This window comes from Girardinichthys multiradiatus, chromosome 14 (assembly GCF_021462225.1).
Source record: "Girardinichthys multiradiatus isolate DD_20200921_A chromosome 14, DD_fGirMul_XY1, whole genome shotgun sequence".
Classification (NCBI taxonomy): Eukaryota; Metazoa; Chordata; class Actinopteri; order Cyprinodontiformes; family Goodeidae; genus Girardinichthys; species Girardinichthys multiradiatus.
In genome coordinates, this window is record NC_061807.1 from 34,333,371 (window position 1) to 34,354,649 (window position 21,279).

A 21,279-nucleotide genomic window follows, 5' to 3' on the forward strand; every position below is an offset into this window, starting at 1 on the left:
GAAACGGTATCATTCCACAATGATGGCAGATTGTTCTAGTGGAGGTGTACGGGGTTTTCAAAGATGATACAGAGGGAATTAGATTTTCTGTCTCCTCCTTCTGCTATAGTCCCCACTGTTAGATGTCGAAACCCTTCTGCTATTCATCCAGTCTGTCATTGTGCTTTCTTTCTCTTCTGTCATCTCACTCATTCTCCACCCTCTTTCTTACTGGAAGCCTCCTCACAACAAGCTTTTCTCCAGATGTATACCTCCTCTGACAGCACAGCTGTCCACCAAGCCCTGCAGCCCATCAGTGAGTCAGTCAGTATTCCTTGGTATGAAAACATAATGGTGATTAGCAGTGGGAACTAAAAGTTTAGAGAAGTATTCCAAGACATATTACATGTCAGACCCGGTGGGTCTGTAACTGTGCAGCCAAGTTGGTTGTGAATGTATCCTGCTCTGTTGGCGTGCTACAATAAAAAAGGAATTAATCACTTTTATTAAAAATTGGTTTGAAAGAATTTTTTAGATTTTCAATTAAACATGTAATTATTTTATAAAATTAGAATTAGAAGAAGGTAAACGGTAAAAAAAAAAAAATCTAAGGGAAGAATGCTTAACCAGTAATTGTATCCCTTTGGAAATCTTCCTTACCCACACTGCTCCTCTGTCAGAAGGAAGGGATCTTTTCAGTGACTATTTCTGTAACTGAAACCAACAATCCGACGCTATGCAGTAATTTGTCAGATGCTAGAGTCTGAAAAGCGGGTCGTATTTTAATCTGTTCAGGCAAGTATGTATAAATTACTTCTGTTTTCCTATCACAATGCCAACAAGCCATGTTATTTAACCAGGGATTTTCCCAATTCAGATAAAGCCTTGTTTTTTCTCTCCTGTTTCGCTGAAGTTCTGAGCTCACAGCAAATTTCTATCCTGGACTATTTGAAACAAACTGTTTCAGTGTTGATTTGCAAATGTTACCAGCACCTAGCGGAGCTTAACATGCTTCACATATATATTATTTTATTAGATACAATTGTGCAAAGGCTTGTTAAACCCATATTGCAAACCAGCCAATTACATGGCAGCAATTCAACGCTTTTAGTTACCTAGATGTGGTGAAGAGATCTTTCTCAAGTTCAAACCAAGTATCAGAATTGGGAAGAAAGGGGATTTAAATCACTTTGAATGTAATGTGGTTGTTGGGGCCAGACGGGCCAGAAACTGCTGGTCTATTGGGATTTTCACACATAACCATCCCTTGTTGATGTGAGAGGTCAGAGGAAACTGGGCATACTGGTTGGACACGATAGAAAGGCAACAATAGAAAAAATCACTTGTTACCATCTCTGAACTTACAACATGTTGAGCCTTGAAGCAGATGGGTTACATCAGCGGGAGACCACACCAGTACCACTCCTGTCAGCTAAGAACAGGAAAGTTACAACTTGCTCATGCTCAGCAAAACCAGGCAATAATAGATAAAAAAAAAAAAAAACATTGCCTGCTCTTAAGAGTCTTGATTGCGTTTTTCATGTTTCTCTGATTAATTCTCTCCTTGCCCAGATTATTATTTTAGGTGGATCACCATGCCTTTGTAAGTTTCTAGTTGTGCCACACTCTTTTTCATTTTCAGATGATGGACTAAACAGTACTCTGTGTTCAAAGTTTAGGATATTGTTTCATAAACTAACCCTGCTTTAAACTTCTCCATAACTTCTTCCCTGACCTTTCTCCTATGTTTTTGGGTCTTTGTGGAGCTGCCTGTTCTCTAATGTTCTCTTACAAACCTCTGAGGCCTTCAACAGCTGGACTTATACTAAGATTCTGGACTCTAGATTATAGGTTGATCATGTTTGAAGGCAATTGTTTCAGTTGGATTTCATTTAGGGTGGAATAGATATAAACGTCTTACTTTTCTGTTAAATTGGAAGAATATTGTTACCTTCTCATTACTTGACAAACATGAACCAAATTGTGTTGGTCTTATAAAATCCTAATAAAATATAGTAAAGTAAGGTGACAATATGGGGGATCACATTTATTATCGTGATACATTTTCAGATTCAGAAAGGAAATACCCTCCTCCTACCGATTCCTGCCAAGGCGGCCAAGACAAGCAGCACGGGTGACTCTCTTTCGCTGTGTTTAATGGTCGGACATATTAGACACTTACACGTTTCCAGACTTTGTATCACTAGATTTTGTAATCTCAGAAGCACCTGAACCAGCATGCTACCACCAGTTTAGCCCCTGAATTTCGAAGCAATATATTCAACAGCTGTTCAAACAAAACCCTTAAGCCACAACTAGTGGTATAGAATAAGAAGTAGGATCAACAGAATCAGTAGTTTTCAATTTTCTTGAATCCATGAAAGTTTGGGTAAGATTTCATGGTATTATATCTTCTTTGAACATAACTATTTAATCCTATCACACTACCAGTTTGTAGTTAGACTTGTTGATTGGCCTTTATCCTGTACATGTTTAGTTGTCTGTGACTGGCAGATTTGCACACACACCTCGTAACTCAACCCATCTGTGTTTGGGGTAAAAGAAAATACCCCAAATTATTTGCACATCTGCATGTGTGTTTATGTGTTTAAGTGTGAACATAAAAGAACAAACAAAAGTCTCTGTGCTCTTGGCTCAGATATCTGTTTTCTTTAACCCAAGTTGAGTCTTTTCACACTTTCTTTAACTAGCGACAGATCAGGAAAAGTCTAAGGGGAACAAGAATTTGTTTTTTTGGAAACTACTCTTTAAAGTTTCAGTAAAGGTTTCCTCCTAACAAGCAAGGCATCCTCTAAATACCTTGGGTTTAGCCCTGGTATGATGAACACAATATTGTCCATAGGCATTGGGTAACCCCTCCAAATCATTTGATTCAAATGTTCCAGACACTTCCACTACCACAGGTGTATAAAATCAAGCACCTACCTGCTTCTACAAACATTTGTAAAATAATAGGTTGCTCTCATAAGCATGGTGCGCTCCAGTGTGGTACTGTGCAATCCATCCATTTGTAAAATTTCTCAAACGTTCCACAGTCAACTGTTGGTGGTATTATGATAAAGTTAAAGCAAACAGGACCAACAGCAGCTCAGTCAGAGAAGTAGGTCATGTAAAACCACAGAGCGTAGACAGTGCATGCTGAAAGAAGGACAATGTTACTTCCTGACTGCATCCTGCTAAGTGTATAGCCTGGTGGAGGGGGTATCATGATGTAGGGTTGTTTTTCAGGGGTTAGGCTTGTCCCCTAACATCAATGATAGGAACTCTTAATGTTAAAGCATACAAAGACATTTTGACTTCACGAGTTAACAGAACACCTTTGGGATCAATATGAGAGGAGATTGCGAGCCTTGCCAATCTTGTCCAACATCGGTGGACAAGATTGGTCAAATATTTCCATAAATACACCTCCACACCTCGCTCATTTTTACTTTTCCAATTAATTTCAGCTTTATTTAACCTGGAAATACTCATTGAGATTAGAAATCTCTTTTACAAAAGGTTCCTTGCCAAGACAGCAGCACAGAATCAGCTTTAGACAGAAGTTTAAACAATAACACATGCAATACATGTATGCACAACATTTCAAAAACAAGTTTTAAAAAATCTACAATGAGATGTACTTATTTCAAACTCCTTAAAGTGTTTGGAGAGACCAGCTCTGGGAGATTTAAGATATTTTGCCTCTGATTCCAGGCTAGCTGCATATTAATAATGTTTCTTCACCTCAGGACTGAAAATGTAGAGGCCCTATAGGCAATGACAATAACATCAGTCTCTTGGTTTACAGCCCTTACAAAAGAGCTAAAGTTGTTATAGCTGCAAAAGGTGCACCAAACTCATTATTAAAGCCCATCTAGTAAGAATACTCATAAAGTCATAAAAATATTTTTTATATAAATACAAGGATGTCGGCACTTTTGGTGATACAGTGCATACAAAGCCAGATTGCAATGAGAGCAACCAGCCATATCCAACACAACCATGCAGAGTGAAATAAGTATTTCTCAGATGCATTACATCCAGCTCTACCTTTTCTTATGAAAAAAAAAACAATATAAAACTGTTCAGTGAAAGAAACATAAAACAAAGCAAACACCTTTTATTTACATACAAAAAGCAAGCTAAACTTGCACTGTTTCAAATGAGGAAAATTATGTATTTTTAGATAAAATAAAGTACAGTCATGTATCCATACATTTAATCCTGTTTGGCCTCAAACTGGAAACATGTCAGAACATTTCTCTAACAGACGTCTATTATCTTAAAACAACTCCAGTCTCGAAAATGTTGTAGCAATTTTTGTAAATTCAGTTTTGTAACCTTTGAACTGTTGTTTTTACAGTGGGAAGTTGTTTACACCAAAACTGATGATTGTTACACAGGAAATTAAGGTACGAGACAATGTGTCACCAAAGATCGTACCAAACATACCAAAAAAGATTTGAAGCTTTTCTGGTTGAGGTAAAAAGTCTGTGTGAAACTTAATGCATCATGCTTCACCTACACAACTAGAAGATTTCTGCTTTTTACATCTCTTTTATATGAGATGGTAACTCTGACCAGAAAGTCACATGTTCCATCCTCACTATGGGCTTCACAAAGAAAGAACATTGGTGGCATACTGCCTCCAACCTACTGCAAACATAATGATTGTGAAAAGTTTCACATAAGCATTTATGTCACTGGAAATGTTTTAAGAGTGGAAGAAGTCTGCATTGGTCTTTGTCCCTCTCACTTTAGCATTTGGAATTTTTACTAAATGTAGATACCAAAAGGGTTATCTCCTGGAAATAAGATATCATCTGCTCAAAACATTTTGATAAATCCTCACTTCTAAAAATCCTGAACAGATCACTCCTCAGATATGGGGCCGCATTTAGCTTTTTCTAGGGAGGAGGTGATGATTGTTTCAGCCAGTTGATGGGCTAGCAGATGAAGATCGTTTTCATCTGATATCTGTTTCTCTTTTTTTACACTCAAGACCCAGTGTAATATATCACATGACAGAACCTCTGCAAACACCTCCACAGCGGCTCCATGTGCTTCTAAGTGATCTCTTGCCAGGTCATTTGTAGACAGGGAATGCATCAGATGCTCCATCAATTCCACCCGAGGGTCACTGATTACATCACCTGAACTGTCTTCCTTTTCTTTTGGAGTTGGTGGAGGAGGAGAAGGCAGGAAGACTTTTGCCAGCCCCCCTTTGAGCTTACGAGCAAAACTGTGCCTGCTCCTCTCGAGCTCAGGGATGAGAGGGGTGGTTGGAGGAGCATCTGGGTAGTCAAGGGAACCTACAGCGGGAAGGCCTGACCGGTACAGAGGTGGATAGTTGGACTGAGGGTTTCTGTGAGTCTGTATTTCCCTAAATGAACCCATCTCTATGTCCAACAGGTCCTGTTCTTCTCCAGATGTATCCACAGATGGTCCATTTTGAGCCTCTTCTTTACTATTCTTTTGCTCATCTGATGTAAGACCCTCTGTATGTTGAGGTATGCAAACTTCTTTCAGAGCAATCTCAATTATTGCTGATGCCAATTCCTCAGCTAACATCTTTGGTGTTTGATTAGGCTGCAATACCTCAGGGTCCAACGTTTCCATTTGCATTAGAGATGACTGGAATATGTTCTTTGCCAGGTTTTGGGCAAACTCCTCCAGAGAGTTGGCATTTGTTTGCTGGCATATGTTGCCAATGTTTTCAGGAATGGGCTCTGGCCGCCTTGAGTCTGAGCTTGGAGTCAACATTGAATCCTGTAAAGATAATGACAATGAGCTACAGTGCCTTGCTAAAGTGTTCATGTCTCTTGACGTTTTTCTAATTTTTTCACATTACATTCACACATTCCAATGTGATTATGAGTGATAGGTCAACACAAAAAAATGCATAAGTCTCAAGTGGAAGGCAAAAATGGTTTTAAAAGTAGTTGTTTTTTTTACAAAGAAAAAATATTTGTACATTTTTGTTGGGCCCCTTATGAGTCGATACTTTATTTGATCACTCTTAGCTTCAGTTAGTCTTTTATATTTCTTTCCATCAGTTTTGCACATTTAAATACTATACATACTATCTTTTACATGCATTATTTTCTGCAAAAAGGCACAATTAGAATTAATGAAGAACATCTCTGAGCATCAGTTTTCAATTTTTGCTAAAGTTCTCAATCGGAATTTGGTCTGAACTTTGACCGGGCCATTCTACAGGTCCTTCTCAAAATATTAGCATATTGTGATAAAGTTAATTATTTTCCATAATGTCATGATGAAAATTTAACATTCATATATTTTAGATTCATTGCACACTAACTGAAATATTTCAGGTCTTTTATTGTCTTAATACGGATGATTGTGGCATACAGCTCATGAAAACCCAAAATACCTATCTCACAAAATTTGCATATTTCATCCAACCAATAAAAGAAAAGTGTTTTTAATACAAAAAACGTCAACCTTCAAATAATCATGTACAGTTATGCACTCAATACTTGGTCGGGAATCCTATGGCAGAAATGACTGCTTCAATGCGGCGTGGCATGGAGGCAATCAGCCTGTGGCACTGCTGAGGTCTTATGGAGGCCCAGGATGCTTCGATAGCGGCCTTTAGCTCATCCAGAGTGTTGGGTCTTGAGTCTCTCAACGTTCTCTTCACAATATCCCACAGATTTTCTATGGGGTTCAGGTCAGGAGAGTTGGCAGGCCAATTGAGCACAGTGATACCATGGTCAGTAAACCATTTACCAGTGGTTTTGGCACTGTGAGCAGGTGCCAGGTCGTGCTGAAAAATGAAATCTTCATCTCCATAAAGATTTTCAGCAGATGGAAGCATGAAATGCTCCAAAATCTCCTGATAGCTAGCTGCATTGACCCTGCCCTTGATAAAACACAGTGGACCAACACCAGCAGCTGACACGGCACCCCAGACCATCACTGACTGTGGGTACTTGACACTGGACTTCTGGCATTTTGGCATTTCCTTCTCCCCAGTCTTCCTCCAGACTATGGCACCTTGATTTCCGAATGACATGCAGAATTTGCATTCATCCGAAAAAAGTACTTTGGACCACTGAGCAACAGTCCAGTGCTGCTTCTCTGTAGCCCAGGTCAGGCGCTTCTGCCGCTGTTTTTGGTTCAAAAGTGGCTTGACCTGGGGAATGCGGCACCTGTAGCCCATTTCCTGCACACGCCTGTGCATGGTGGCTCTGGATGTTTCTACTCCAGACTCAGTCCACTGCTTCCGCAGGTCCCCCAAGGTCTGGAATCGGCCCTTCTCCACAATCTTCCTCAGGGTCTGGTCACCTCTTCTCGTTGTGCAGCGTTTTCTGCCACACTTTTTCCTTCCCACTGAGGTGCCTTGATACAGCACTCTGGGAACAGCCTATTCGTTCAGAAATTTCTTTCTGTGTCTTACCCTCTTGCTTGAGGGTGTCAATAGTGGCCTTCTGGACAGCAGTCAGGTCGGCAGTCTTACCCATGATTGGGGTTTTGAGTGATGAACCAGGCTGGGAGTTTTAAAGGCCTCAGGAATCTTTTGCAGGTGTTTAGAGTTAACTCGTTGATTCAGATGATTAGGTTCATAGCTCGTTTAGAGACCCTTTTAATGATATGCTAATTTTGTGAGATAGGAATTTTGGGTTTTCATGAGCTGTATGCCACAATCATCCGTATTAAGACAATAAAAGACCTGAAATATTTCAGTTAGTGTGCAATGAATCTAAAATATATGAATGTTAAATTTTCATCATGACATTATGGAAAATAATGAACTTTATCACAATATGCTAATATTTTGAGAAGGACCTGTATTGTAGTTCTGGCTGCATGTTTAGGATCATTGCCCTGTGGGAGGTGAACCTCTGCTCCAGTCTGAAGTCATTTCAGCCTTTAACAGGTTTCCTTCTGCAATTACTCTGTCTTAGCTCCACCCATCAACCCCAAAAAATTTCTATGTCCTTGCTGAAGAAAAGCATCCACACAGTATGATGCTGCCACCTCCATTTTTGACAGAGATGGTGTGTTCAGGATGATGTGTCATCTTAGTTTTACATGTAGGCCAAATGTTTAATTTTGGTCTCATCCGACCAGTTCATTTAATGACAGTTATGGCTTTCTTTCCATAAGTGCCAGGTTGTGCAGCAGAAAACTAATAGTGTTAATGATGCCACGTAAGCTAAATTTTTAAATTACATGCAGGTAGACCAATGCGTCCTCCTAATGCAGTTTGTTGTGCTGCATTTTATTTTGGGGTATCTGAGTAAAGGGGGTTATATATGAATAGTAACCACACTTGTTGAAACCCCATTAAAATGCAATGACGTTTGTGATTGTATCTTGACAAAATGTGAAAAGGTTCAAGTTCAGCTTTTGCGCAGGACTATATAAGCAAATAAACATCCTGGAGTTTTTATTTTTGCAGAGGACACAGAAAAACAAATTTTAAAACTATTTAGATGGTTTGGTTACAATATTTCTTATGAAAAAAGTTCAATGAAAGCTTGGCAGGATAAAAATGCTGCCCATAAATGGTGCCGCAGTTCTCTTCAGTCTCCGTTTTATAAATAGTTCTACATTGTTTGCCTGCTTCACGTTCAAGAAGAAAAAAATGGATAAGCTCTGAATTGAAAGACAGCTTCAAGAAACTTCAAAAGAGAGAATTTGGTCAGGAATCTTGCAAAGCAAGATAAAGAATAGAGAAACAGAAAGAAAAGGAAGTCCCCCTCTGAAGCCTAAGATGGAAAGTAAGATAAGGGCCTCAACCACAGCCTGTCACCATATGAGCTGTCAGCCAGTCCCGGATGTGACAGGCAGGAAATTCAGTTCAGAATTGCATCGGCTCAAATTGCTACCGTGGCCTTGATGACAGCAGCAACCTGTCACTTTACTAAGCTCTATCAATTTTAAAGAGTTTGGTTGGGAAATAATACTTCCAAGCTGGAAAACAGAAGGCAGATTTTGCATGGTATAAACATGCATGTTTTTTAATTCCAAATCAAGTGTTGCGCAGTTCTGAGATATATTTCAAACAAATAAATAAATACCACGTGAACTCATAAAAGTGTGATAGAGTTCCACAGTCTGCTTATTGTTCTTTCTTTGTCATTTCTGTCAGGTTTTTTACACATTTTATAGCTTGACCTGAGGGCAGTAAAGCTCTAACTACCTATTTTATGTTTTGTTTATTTAAAAAAAAGTGTTAGAATAGAAATGACACACTGATTTTAATGGAAGATTGTGTACTGGTCTCTAAGTGGAAAAGCCACAGGCATGGACGTTCTCATTTAAATCCTCAGTTCTGGCGCACAAGAAAATTTAGGTTTGCTTCCCCAAAGGATAAACAGCCTTGCCAATTTTTTTATCAATTACTATGTAATTAGATGAATAGAGTAAATTCACGAAAAGTGGGGCCCCTAAAATCATACAGAAACATAATCACATGACAGAAACTGGCCAAATTTACAAACTAGCTTAAACTAATGTTATATGCTTTTTACTGAAGTCCATCAGCTATCTCTTTGTCCAAAACCCTGAAGGAAATACAGAACATAGCGATGACAAAACGCTACTTTAGTGACGCAGAATTACCTTTCTGTTCTAAACTGTGGCAATAAGAGGCAACCAGGCGAGATTAAACATTTAATCATTTACCGCTCCTAATTACAAATCAGGATGAGTAAACAGAGGAATTATCAAGACACTGTATGAGACATTTCATGTCAGGTTAGTAGTCTTTGTTACTGTCATATTTCCCTTAGGAATGGTGATTTATTGTTTTTTGGACATCAGCAGGCCACGTGCTTCGGCTAAATCTAGATATAAGTCTAGCAATAACAGTTTTATAGACATGAGCTGAACGACTACGTTTTGGAAACTTAAACTGTTTGAAGACACATAAATATGCAAACTAGACAATATATTTAATCTGTCTCATATAATACTGTCAGGATATAGTTAAACTTTTAACAAATATGTAAAAAATATTTTTCACCAAAGTTACCTACTGCTGCTTTAAGGGTGCTTTAAAGTTACCTTTTAAATAAAACTACAGTTTGTGCATTGTTGCAATACACTTAAACTGAACTTAGCACAGATAACAGCTGGTCTAGTGTTGCAACCATCTACCTACAGTGTCTAAATTGTGCTGTATACTTAAGAAACTGTCTTTTATGGCAATCTAAGACAAAACAAGAAACCGTTCCTCTTCCCATCTGTATAAGTATCCCCAGAGACAGAGTTATTATTTAAAAAATGAGTCATCTGAAACAAACACATTTCCAACATTTTAATTATGTCCTGAACTGATTTCCTGCTGTCTGATCAGTTGATCTCTGCCTGCTCTCAAAATGGAGACAAAGAGGTAGATCACACTACACCCGATTTATAAGGGATGGCAAATAAAAGGCATAAAGACTGATATAAAGTTGTGGCTTGCAAAGTACAGAAAGAATCCTGAGAACCAACTTTTAGATAAGTTACATAAATGAAGCATTAAACAGAAAAATCAAGACACTTGAAACAACAAGCAGCCTGAAGTACCTGCATATAGGCAAACCTACCGCATTGACGCTTGGTGAACAGTGTCTTCAGTGTAAATGGGTTACATGGGAAAAGGTTTACAAGCTTCGCTCACTTCCTGTATGTTTCTATAAGTGGATTTGTGTCTGGGAGGAGTCTGTTTAAAAATTTTACAGCACTGAAAAAATAGGAAGTGACAGAGCATAGTATTGTACTGTTGGTGGTTTCCGTTTATGTTTCTTTTTAATTTGTTGAGGTTGAGACAGCATGTATATTTTAGAACTTATTTTATTTCAATTGTGTTCAGGCTTGGACTGTATGGGTCTATGTTCATTTCCATATTTGAAGTTGAGAGATATGTAAAAAAGTGTAAAACAATGAAATCATGTATGCAGTTCAAAGTTGCCAAGAGTGATGACATAATGTGTCAGCCACCTAATTCTGCCATACAAGCATAACACGATGGCAACCTGTGAAGAAAGTAGTGAAAGCAAGGTCTACAGCATCAATAGCAAAATCATCTGTTAAATGAGGAGGATAAAGTAAGAAATGTTTTCTAGATGCTGTAGCTTGGACATAAAGTAAAAATAAAAAGTACACTTTTTATTTCTGACACTTATTTTTTTCCATTTAGTTATTTTCTTCTTTTCAGCATATGTGCATTATTGCACTCCAAGAGGTAGTAAAAATAGTAAATCAGTGAGTTCAATGTGGCTAGGGGCTCGTTCACAAGGTAGAAGTGGCTCATGTACGGACACGAGGAGTTATGTCAAGCGCCTATGAGTTTGTCTATAGTTTTTACAATATATCACTTGGCTCTAAAGGGTTCTTTCAAGCTAATGCTACAGATATAGTTGATAGACTAAGTCAAATAATGGTGTCTGTGCATGTCAGCAAACATTTTGTATTGACAAAGGACACAAAAAGTAATAAAAGTGAAAACGACTCAAATTCCTCCCAAAGGCCTCCATGAGTTTTGAACAAAGGGACAACATGTGGTAGTCTAGGAGAAATCCATCCTCTTCACTTTCACACATTCTTAGCCACAGGGTGCTCAATCCCTCATTTTCTGTGTTATCAATAAGTGTCCACACATCCAGTCTACATAGTGAAGTTAGAAATATCAACAACTTTTTTGATAGCTATCAGTCCTGTGTATTTTCAAGAGTCTTAGGTTATCGGTCTGTAAAATATGAGACACTGACGTGAGCAGATAAGAGGAACAAATTTACAAGGTAACCTCTGCATATGTATAACAGAGAAGTAAGCATCAGTAAGTATTTCTTAAAACAGCAGTTGTGCAGTTTGGTAAACAGGAATGACCTAAGAAGTATTCAAAACACATTGCAATACAAAAAAAAAACTAATCAGCAGAAAATGTTGCTTCAGCTAATATTCATTTCAATTTAAAAATACTTTATTCTTCTCAAAGGGAGATTAAAGTTGTTGTAGCTCATATTATGTAGCTTTCTTCAAAGAGCCGTTGTAGATGCTGATGGCAGGAAGGATCTCCTGTAGCGGTCTGTCTCACAGCAGATCTGAAGAAGCCTCTGACTGAAGACATTCTGTTCTTGTAGGACAGTCTCATGAGGAGGATGCTCAGGATTCTCCATAATGTTCTTTATTTGATGAAGAATCCTGCTTTGCACAGTGAAACAGAGCCACTCCAACCTGCTGCCACCTTGAGCAGCGCAATTGTAGAAATGTGTACATTTAGGAACAAAATATTTTCTAAGATTCTATATAATATAATCTAGTATTATCTTTATTTTCTTTAGCTTTATATGTGTTAATATTTCAAAATATTATTTAACATAATCTCTCCAAATGATGAGAATGGAAGTCTTGTCCTTAAGGCATAAGAATCTAGTTGTTTTGGGGAGATTTCATAAAAAGACATTAGTTTAATAAGATAATTTGTATTTGTATTTATTTTTTTTAATTAGGACAATGTACATAAATTAACATATTAGCTTTAAGCATCAATTTAAATATGCCGGAATTAGCACAAAAGCTAGCTTTCATTTGCTGTCCTAAGGCAGGTAAGGACAATAAACATAAAATACAACTAAACTGCTCAAAAAAATAAAGGGAACACTTAAACAACACAATATAATTCCAGCAGGCCACAAATGTGCATGTGTCTGCACAAACGATTAGAAACCGACTCCATGAGGATGGTATGAGGGCCTGTCGTCCACAAATGGGGGTTGTGCTCACAGCCCAACACCGTGCAGGATGCTTGGCATTTGCCAGAGAACACCAGGATTGGCAAATTCTCCACTGGCGCCCTGTGCTCTTCACAGATGAAAGCAGGTTCACACTGAGCACATGTGACAGACGTGACAGAGTCTGGAGACACCGTGGAGAGTGATCTGCTGCCTGCAACATCCTTCAGCATGACTGGTTTGGCAGTGGGTCAGTAATGGTGTGGGGTGTCATTTCTTCAGAGGGCTGCATGGGCCTCCATGTGCTCGCCAGAGGTAGCCTGACTACCATTAGGTACCGAGATGAGATCCTCAGACCCCTTGTGAGACCATATGCTGGTGCGGTTGGTCCTGGGTTCCTCCTAATGCAGGACAATGCTAGACCTCATGTGGCTGGAGGGTGTCAGCTGTTCCTGCAAGATAAAAACATTGAAGCTATGGACTGGCCCGCCCGTTCCCCAGACCTGAATCTGATTGAGCACATCTGGGACATCATGTCTCGCTCCATCCACCAACGTCATGTTGCACCACAGACTGTCCAGGAGTTGGTGGATGCTTTAGTCCAGGTCTGGGAGGAGATCCCTCAGGAGACCATCCACCGTTTCATCAGAAGCATGCCCAGGCGTTGTAGGGAGGTCATACAGGCACCAAGATGTATTAACTTAAAAAGTTACAATAGTGATACTGTAGAGGCTTTTTGTCAAGAATGTTCAGTGTTTTCTTGAAGAGACACTTTAAGGGTTTAGAATAACCTCTGAAGTGTGAGACCATGTAATATGAGAGTAACTGATATGGCTGAAAATCATGGCATGCATATAAGCCTTTGCTGCTTACTTAATTATATGTGAAATTCTTTTTACATGCAGCTTGAAATTTAAATTGGAATAAAAAACTACTCTAAGGTATTTAAATTGTTCAACCACATCTAATCTCTCTCCATTAACTAAAACAGATGGTTGCTCCCCCTTTGCTCGCTGCCAAGAGAAAAAACATACAGACTGTTTTTTTAATGTTAAGAAATAGGCTGGAGTCATGAGGCCAGTGAAACACAGGTACCATGCCATGGCACCGGGGAGAACAGCAGCAGCTTCACTTTTTGTTTTTGCATGAATGTACAATACTGTGTCATCCGCATGTAATTGTATTTTTACAGTTTTACAGACATTGGGTAAATCATTAACATAAAGGCTGAATTAAATTGGTCCCAGGAATTAGCCTTGTGGGACTCCAGCTGAGCATGTAAGAAAGATAGATTGTGAATTTTCTATTTGAACTGCTTGTTTTCTGTCAGACAGACATGATTTTATCCAGCAGAAGGCACTATTAGAGACATTTCAATTAGTTAATTTAGCTACCAGAACTTTATGATTGATGGTATCAAAAGCATGTTTTAGGTCAAGGAATACAGCACCCACAAAGCCTCCCTGATCTAGGTGGTGTTTTACATTTTCTAGAAAATAACAAGTGGCAGTATCTGTGGAATGATGTTTCCTAAAACCAAACTGCATAGGATTGAGGAAAGTTGGACAATTATTTAGATGTTCTTTTAGCTGCACAACAATCCATTTCTCCGCAATTTTTAAGATGATTGGCAAAATACGTATAGGATGATAGTTCTCTGGTTTTGTTTTGTCTCCCATCTTAAATACTGGGGTAACTCTGGCTATCTTCTATGCTGATGGCACTATTCCGTATTTGATTGATTTATCATGATTGCAATTGGACTTGCAAATGGACATTTCCATTTGCTTCTTTTATAATTTCAATGTAGAAAACAACTTTAGCTTTACGTATATGTTTTATCACTTTATTTTCTAAGTAATGTAAAAACCTGCTGATCAGTTGTCATTCCTGTATTCAAAGATTTCTTAAGTGCTCTGTCTCTTCCTTTAATAACTTTCAAAATATCACTGTTGAGCCATGGAAGGTGGTCTTTCTGTTTTCTAAATTTGCCTATTTTGGTGAACTGGGTTAGAATTTCATTGACACTTTTGATACAGTTGTTAGTGCAAGTCTCAGCATCTTTATATTCCAATAAGTTAGACCAATTTTATTTTTTTTGTTCAACTTCAGTCTTCAAATGTTGTTGCAGATGTTTTGGGATGAAAAGGTAAGATCTAGCCTTCGGAATTGTGGCTGGATGCCACCTATTAATCTTTCTTGAACAAAAATAAAATGATGATCAGAAAGGCCCGATAGGAGATTAAAAGTCTTGAGAATTCTATCAGGTTTGTTTGTAAATACTAAATCAATTGTCGTTTGTGACCCATTTATTTATTCTTGTTGGCTCATATATGACCTGTGCTAAATTATACTTATCAGCAAGTTCTTTCAATCTGTTATGATTCTGTCCTGTCGGCTAGCTGTTTTCCTCCTTTGCTCTCCCTATCAGCAATCAAACCCATCTACTCCACCTGTTCGCTGCTGCACTGCAGCGCAATCAGCTTCATGCCACTCACCTGTTCACCAGCAGTTATGTTCAGTTCTCTGGCAGACAGACAGTGCCAGATTTTTGAAAGCCTTTGCATGAGTTGATATCCAGTGGTCCTTGCCTGCCTGACCACGTTTTTGCCTCAAGGATTTTCCTGTCTTGCCTAGCCCTCATCGGATATCTCTTGCTTCTGGATTGCGACCCTGTTTACCTTTCGACTTATGCTTCCTGCCCTGCCCCTGGATCTGTCCTCCTGAGCCTGCTCCCATGTGTCTGATCCTCCTTCTGTGCCTCGACTCCAATCCTCGCCTAGTCCTCTAACAAGAAGCCTGTTTCTGCCTCCCTTGTTCTCGACCCCGCTTCTGTTCACTGGCCGTTGCGTTTTGGATAATCCCTCAGTCGGCAACCAGACATCTGTTTAGCGGTGTGCTCCTCACTGTCTTTCTAGGCCAGCTACTGCCAATCCATCACCCTGCTGAGGAACTGATCCCTTGTCCCCTGCTCAACACGGACTCTGAGAAGGTTGGTGGCATTTTGTTATATTCACGTATTTTTGTCGGAACGTTTTCAAGCCCCTAACCTGTTTCTCTATTCTCAGTGGTTCCTGGTCCATGGTTGGTGGTTTTCTGCATCCAAGTCCTGAATTTTAATTTATTTTTTTTAAACAAGGGCTTGTGTCTCTGGCTGAAATTTCAGGTCCTCTGTCCTGATCATTATAATCTTCTCCTATCCAGATTACTGTCCAGTTGATTTTTAGGTCACACTTTAAAAATGTCCCTTTTGACAATTGCAGTGTTTTTTAAAAGAGACTCAAGTTGATTATAACCCATCCTTTGCAGATGGGGGTCAATATAAGCAAATAACATTGTAGAGGACAGTGTCACGATCAGGCCAATACATTCAAGATTATCTCCCCCTGCCCACGTTCTAAGTTCAAATTTAATATAATTTCTAGACCAGTAAACGGCCTACTAGTGGCTTGGCGGGGGCATTGCACAGTTTTTTTTTCTGTTTGTAATGAAGTGAATGTTAACAGAAATGGGGGGAAAAAAAAAAAAAAAAAAAATCCTGTCCATAACAACAATGAACAGTAAGAAGTTTAATATTAATGGTTTGTGTGAAATGTATATGTAAGGGTGGGGGAGAAGCCTTTTGTGTTGGACACAGACTTTAGGAGGGAACATAGGGAGTAAACTAAAAATTCTATATGGCTGCAACACATAAAATGATTGGTGCTGTAATAATTTTGTATTTCTAGCAGTTGTATCTAATTAAACCAGTTGCTGGAGTGTTTTTGTACATAAGAGGCATCGGAATTGGCTTCTGATGCTTATCACAGTTAGCCTGATCACAACAATCAGCAAACTTCACTTGTTTTCTGATCTGAAGGAACTGTTTAACTTCATTGTTTTTTGTTTTTTTTTCAGAGAAATTACCTAAGTATGTAAGTAAAACACCTAAGTATGCAAAGCTGTGTTACTGAAACTAAGCCAATGATGGTGACAGCTTGGTACTCAGTATAGCTGAAGGCAGGGGATTTGATAATCCCACCTGTTTAAAGGTTTGGCATAGAACCTGTGTATTTCTTCAAAAGCTGTAAATCATTATTACTGTTGATAAATACACATGAAATAAATTTGTCTAAAAATATTTTAAACATATTTTGCTAGCTTTTGATGTGTTTCATGTAAAAAAAATAAAACCACAATATTTTTTTCTTTTGGCTGCAGTGAAGACATAACAGAATAAACAGATCAAACTAAAACCCTCGGCAATGATTTGTAGGTCCTTGGTTTGCACATTCCACATCTGGTTATTGATGCAGTTCTACGTCCCGAAGGCATTTCAGTAGCTCTCCTTGAACGGCTACCACCATTACCCTGAACTTCACGTCCAAGCCCCACCCATTTGGATTTCACCTGATCTGCAGAGAAAATGTATAGTGTCCTCCTGTTCAGATTGCAATGTAAACAAAAAAATAGTATACATCAAACTGAATAAGCTCAATTAATTAAATGCTTTCTTCATTTTGCTGTGCTTAGATACACGAAAGTATGTAAGTTAAGGGTTTACTCTTAGATGACATAATTTACAGGTAAAAGGAAAATGGTCTTGGATTTAACTAAGATTTTTTTCTATTCATATAATAAGACATGAACAATTCATGGCCTCAGTTCTTGATATTCTGTCAAGAATCCAAACTCCTGGCAGTGAGATGGACCTCTGCTTCCAGTTTCTTCTTCTTTCCATCTTCACCTGCCCTCTGAGTTTATGGCATCCACAGTTTTATAACCATCTGTTACATAAACTGTTGATGCAGCAATTGTTCTCTTTATCCTTCAGCTCTGGAAACACAGCATTCTCTACCTGTGATAAAGATGTGTAAAAACTCAAAGGCTTAGACTTTTTATTGAACTAGCATAATCTAGCAGTGGATTAAAAAAAAAAAAATGCAAACTTTGAGTATTTTTGTTTGGTAGCCTGTGCCTATTATTTAGTTTTATTTGTGTCAAAATATTTTAAATAGTAAAGCATGACTGTCCTCCCTCTTTGGTTGTAAGTACGATTAGATAAAAAGGGCTTATTTATCTTAATTGCTCTTCAAAATGGAAAAGAGATGTTATGATTTGCTATGAAGGACTCAATGTGGACCCTTCACAGAAAGGCTGTTTGACAGAACAATTAGAGAGCATGAAGTAAATGGAAGGAACCAGTAAAGGATTATCACACATAAATACATGGGAAAAGAGAAAAGAAGGCATGGAGACACAGGTGAGAGAGATCAAGGTAACTAGCAGTTACAGGTGGGTAGAAGGAGCTTTATTGCCAAGGTGGCAGTCCAGAGGGAAGGGACTGGGACTAAATAGACATATGCAGGAAATAAAGAAAAGACAAATATAAGCCTAAAAGAAAATAAACTAGAATACAAGCAAAATAAACTAAAAAACTAAGCACAAGGAATATTTATGAAAACACCTAACTTAGGGTAAAAACTGGTCATAGCAAAGCATAAGGAATATAATGACACTCTTAACCCTCAAGGATTATGATAAGAGAACGCTGACCCGACAAAGGTCCAGGTGGAAACAAGATGTCAGTAAAATAAAATATTTTTACTATTTTGCAAATCAATAAGTCTTTATTTTATTGTTGTTAAAACCCTTTGCAGTCCTGCACCTTTATCTATGCAGCGTGTGCATAACTCTCTCTTTTTTTAAAGAGAACAAAATGTTAAGTAAGGCAGATGTGATGTGTGGAGATCTTCTATGCCAGAAAATGGCTATATAAAAATAGCTGCTCACTCACCAATATCTGCAGATAGAGCAATAACTTTGACAATAAAGGTTGAAAAATGAATTTATGTTCTCACCAAGATCAAGATGGTGAGAATAAGAGTCAGAATCAGTTTTATTACCATGTTTGTGCACACAAACAAGGAATTTGACTCCGGTACAATTTGCTTTTTAGTGAAGATTTTTTTTTGGTCAACATAAGAAATAAAAAAATACCTTTAAAATGTACATGTATACAAAAGTGACTTTACAAGAGAAGATAATTTGAGATCAGTACAAGTCCACACATCCACCATCATCTCCACCGTCTTGAGTGGGTTAAGTTCAAGGTGGTTCTGACCACACTAGTGTACCAGCCGTTCCACCTCCTATCTGTACGCAATGACAGTGGTGTCATCTGCAAACTTCAGAGGTTTCACAGACAGGCCCACTGAGGTGCAGCCATTTGTGTAGAGGGTGAAGAGGAGTGGGGAGAGAACACATCCCTGTCTGGGTTGAGGGTGTTAAAGGCTGAGCGGAAGTCCTGGCGTATGTCCCTAGATGGTCGAGGTGGTGCAGGATGAAGTGTAGACCCAAGTTGATTGAATGTTTGCCTGGTCAGCAGGGGTCCTGTGATGTCCTTCAGGTGCTTCTACACCAGTTGACAGACCCACCATTGCCAGCAATAGCAACTTTATCAATTCTGTAAACCAGTGGTTCCCAACCCCGGTCCTTAGGGCTCCCTGTCCTGCATGTTTTCAATGTGTCTCTGTTCCAGCACAGCTGATTCAAATAATTGCATTATCTCCATTGCATTATCTCCATTGTCACATCAAGTGACAATGGAGATAATGCATTGGTGTACGTTTGCTTTTTTTGTGATGCACCGACTAGAGTGTCTTCTTTCAATCCAAGCCAATTCTTGATCCAGTACTGTGGCTTTTATTCAATATTTTTACACGTTACAATCACAACATTTGATGTTTTTTTATTGCAATTATTATGTGGAACGTAGCAGTGGCAGCATCATGCAGGGGGAATTTGAGACTAGGGCCTGTTCTGATTTGATGGAATCATGGATGCGGCCAAAACCTGGGAAATCCCGTATGAAAACCTGTTGGGAGGCTGCAAAAGAATTATAGGTGGAGGTTCCTTTCAGCAGGACTTTGATCTGAACTACGCTACTGCGGCTCTGGAGGTGCTTTTAGGATCAAAGTGTTTTCCCTTCATTTGTCTCGGTTCAGCAAGGTCAAATGCTGAACAATATCCCAAATTGTATTTTATTTTTTACAGTTTATTGCATCACACCTCACACAGATTTTGAACTGTAAATGCATCAACCACCACCACGTTCTTTGATGCACTTATAGAGTTTGCAAGCTGCAAAAGCAGCATTGCTCCATCTCTACACCTCATTATGAAGTGTGTTCGGTTTTCACGTGTTTTACTGCGGTGGTAATGACAGTCATTTGCGCCTCAACCGCCTCAACCGTAGTTATTTTAATCATTCCTGATTCTGTTCTTTTTATTTAATTCTTAGTTTTTTGTCTGTTTTTACACTTTTTTTTTTTTTTTACACTTTACACAAATTGTAGCACTTTCTGTAAACTGATGTAAAGTGCATTATAAATAACATCTTAAATGTATTATAGCATTAATGACTGGAAATGTAACAAGTTGTCTTCAAACGGTAAATCTTCTCGTTTCATTAGACCTGCACCAAATTAAAAACCCCCATCCTTTTTGCCACAGTACATATTTATTTTAGCAGTTATCAGACAGGAAATGGGAAGAGGTGACATGTGCTGCAAAGGTCCTGAGGTCGGTGTTCGAACCCGCGAAAGCTGCATTGATGACTAGCCTCAGTATATGGGGGTGACTTCTCTACCTGCATGCGACACACCTGTGTTGGTATTCCATACAGTACCAACACTGTGAAGCAGCCTTTCTTTGACCAAGGCTGAGCGGAAGTCCTGGCGTATGTCCCTAGATGGTCGAGGTGGTGCAGGATGAAGTGTAGACCCAAGTTGATTGAATGTTTGCCTGGTCAGCAGGGGTCCTGTGATGTCCTTCAGGTGCTTCTACACCAGTTGACAGACCCACCATTGCCAGCAATAGCAACTTTATCAATTCTGTAAACCAGTGGTTCCCAACCCCGGTCCTTAGGGCTCCCTGTCCTGCATGTTTTCAATGTGTCTCTGTTCCAGCACAGCTGATTCAAATAATTGCATTATCTCCATTGCATTATCTCCATTGTCACATCAAGTGCAGCAGCACTTGATGTGACAATGGAGATAATGCAATTATCTCCATTGTCACATCAAGTGCTGCTGCAGCCTGGGATTCATCTAGTTATTTAAGTCAGGTGTGTGGCAGCAAGGATACACCTGAAATATGCAGGGCAGGGGGCCTTGAGGAGCAGGGTTGGGAACCACTGCTGTAGAAATCTTCCACAGGGTTTTGGAGTGTGTTCATAGTTAGATGTAAAAAACAGAATTGCAACCTTCACTCTAATTCATCACAAAGGTGTTCAAGAAGGTTGAGGTCAGGACTGTGTGCAGACCAGTCAAGTTTCTCCACACCAAACTGTTCACACCTGCAGCCATGGAAGTGATGTGAACACCAGAATTAATTGACCCAATACATTTGGCAATTTAATGTATATGACATGAGAAAAAACACCTTTTACTTTACTATTACGTATAAGTCAGATTTAGCTTTTAGCCAAAAATTTCTTAAACAAAAGGATAAATATTTGAAAAATCTCAGGATCAACTCATTCCCCAATTTGTACCTCTACTTTGTGCCCATTCGTTGTAAGGCATTATCCTCAAACCATTGCATTTCAATTTATTTTTCTTAT

At 38.9% G+C, this 21,279-nt stretch overlaps 1 protein-coding gene and 1 long non-coding RNA gene across 3 annotated transcripts; one reads left to right on the forward strand and one right to left on the reverse strand.

Annotated features, from left to right (window-relative positions):
* Window positions 1-3,421: 3,421 nt before the first annotated feature.
* On the reverse strand, window positions 3,422-10,627 carry si:dkey-171c9.3 (A-kinase anchor protein 11). Of its 2 annotated transcripts, none has more exons than XM_047386044.1 (2): window positions 10,548-10,627; window positions 3,422-5,751 (listed from the first exon to the last, which is right to left on the reverse strand). In XM_047386044.1, the coding sequence occupies exon 2, from the start codon at window positions 5,743-5,745 to the stop codon at window positions 4,855-4,857; it is 891 nt and encodes a 296-aa protein (XP_047242000.1). In that variant the 5' UTR covers window positions 5,746-5,751; window positions 10,548-10,627; the 3' UTR covers window positions 3,422-4,854. The 2 variants fall into 2 exon arrangements, with proteins under 2 accessions (XP_047242000.1, XP_047241999.1); XM_047386043.1 differs by having other exon boundaries at window positions 10,528-10,582.
* A 4,553-nt stretch (window positions 10,628-15,180) lies between these two features.
* On the forward strand, window positions 15,181-16,919 carry LOC124880729. The gene is made up of 2 exons (XR_007041437.1): window positions 15,181-15,666; window positions 15,743-16,919. It is a non-coding gene; the product is annotated as an uncharacterized LOC124880729 (long non-coding RNA).
* The last annotated feature ends 4,360 nt before the right edge of the window (window positions 16,920-21,279 follow it).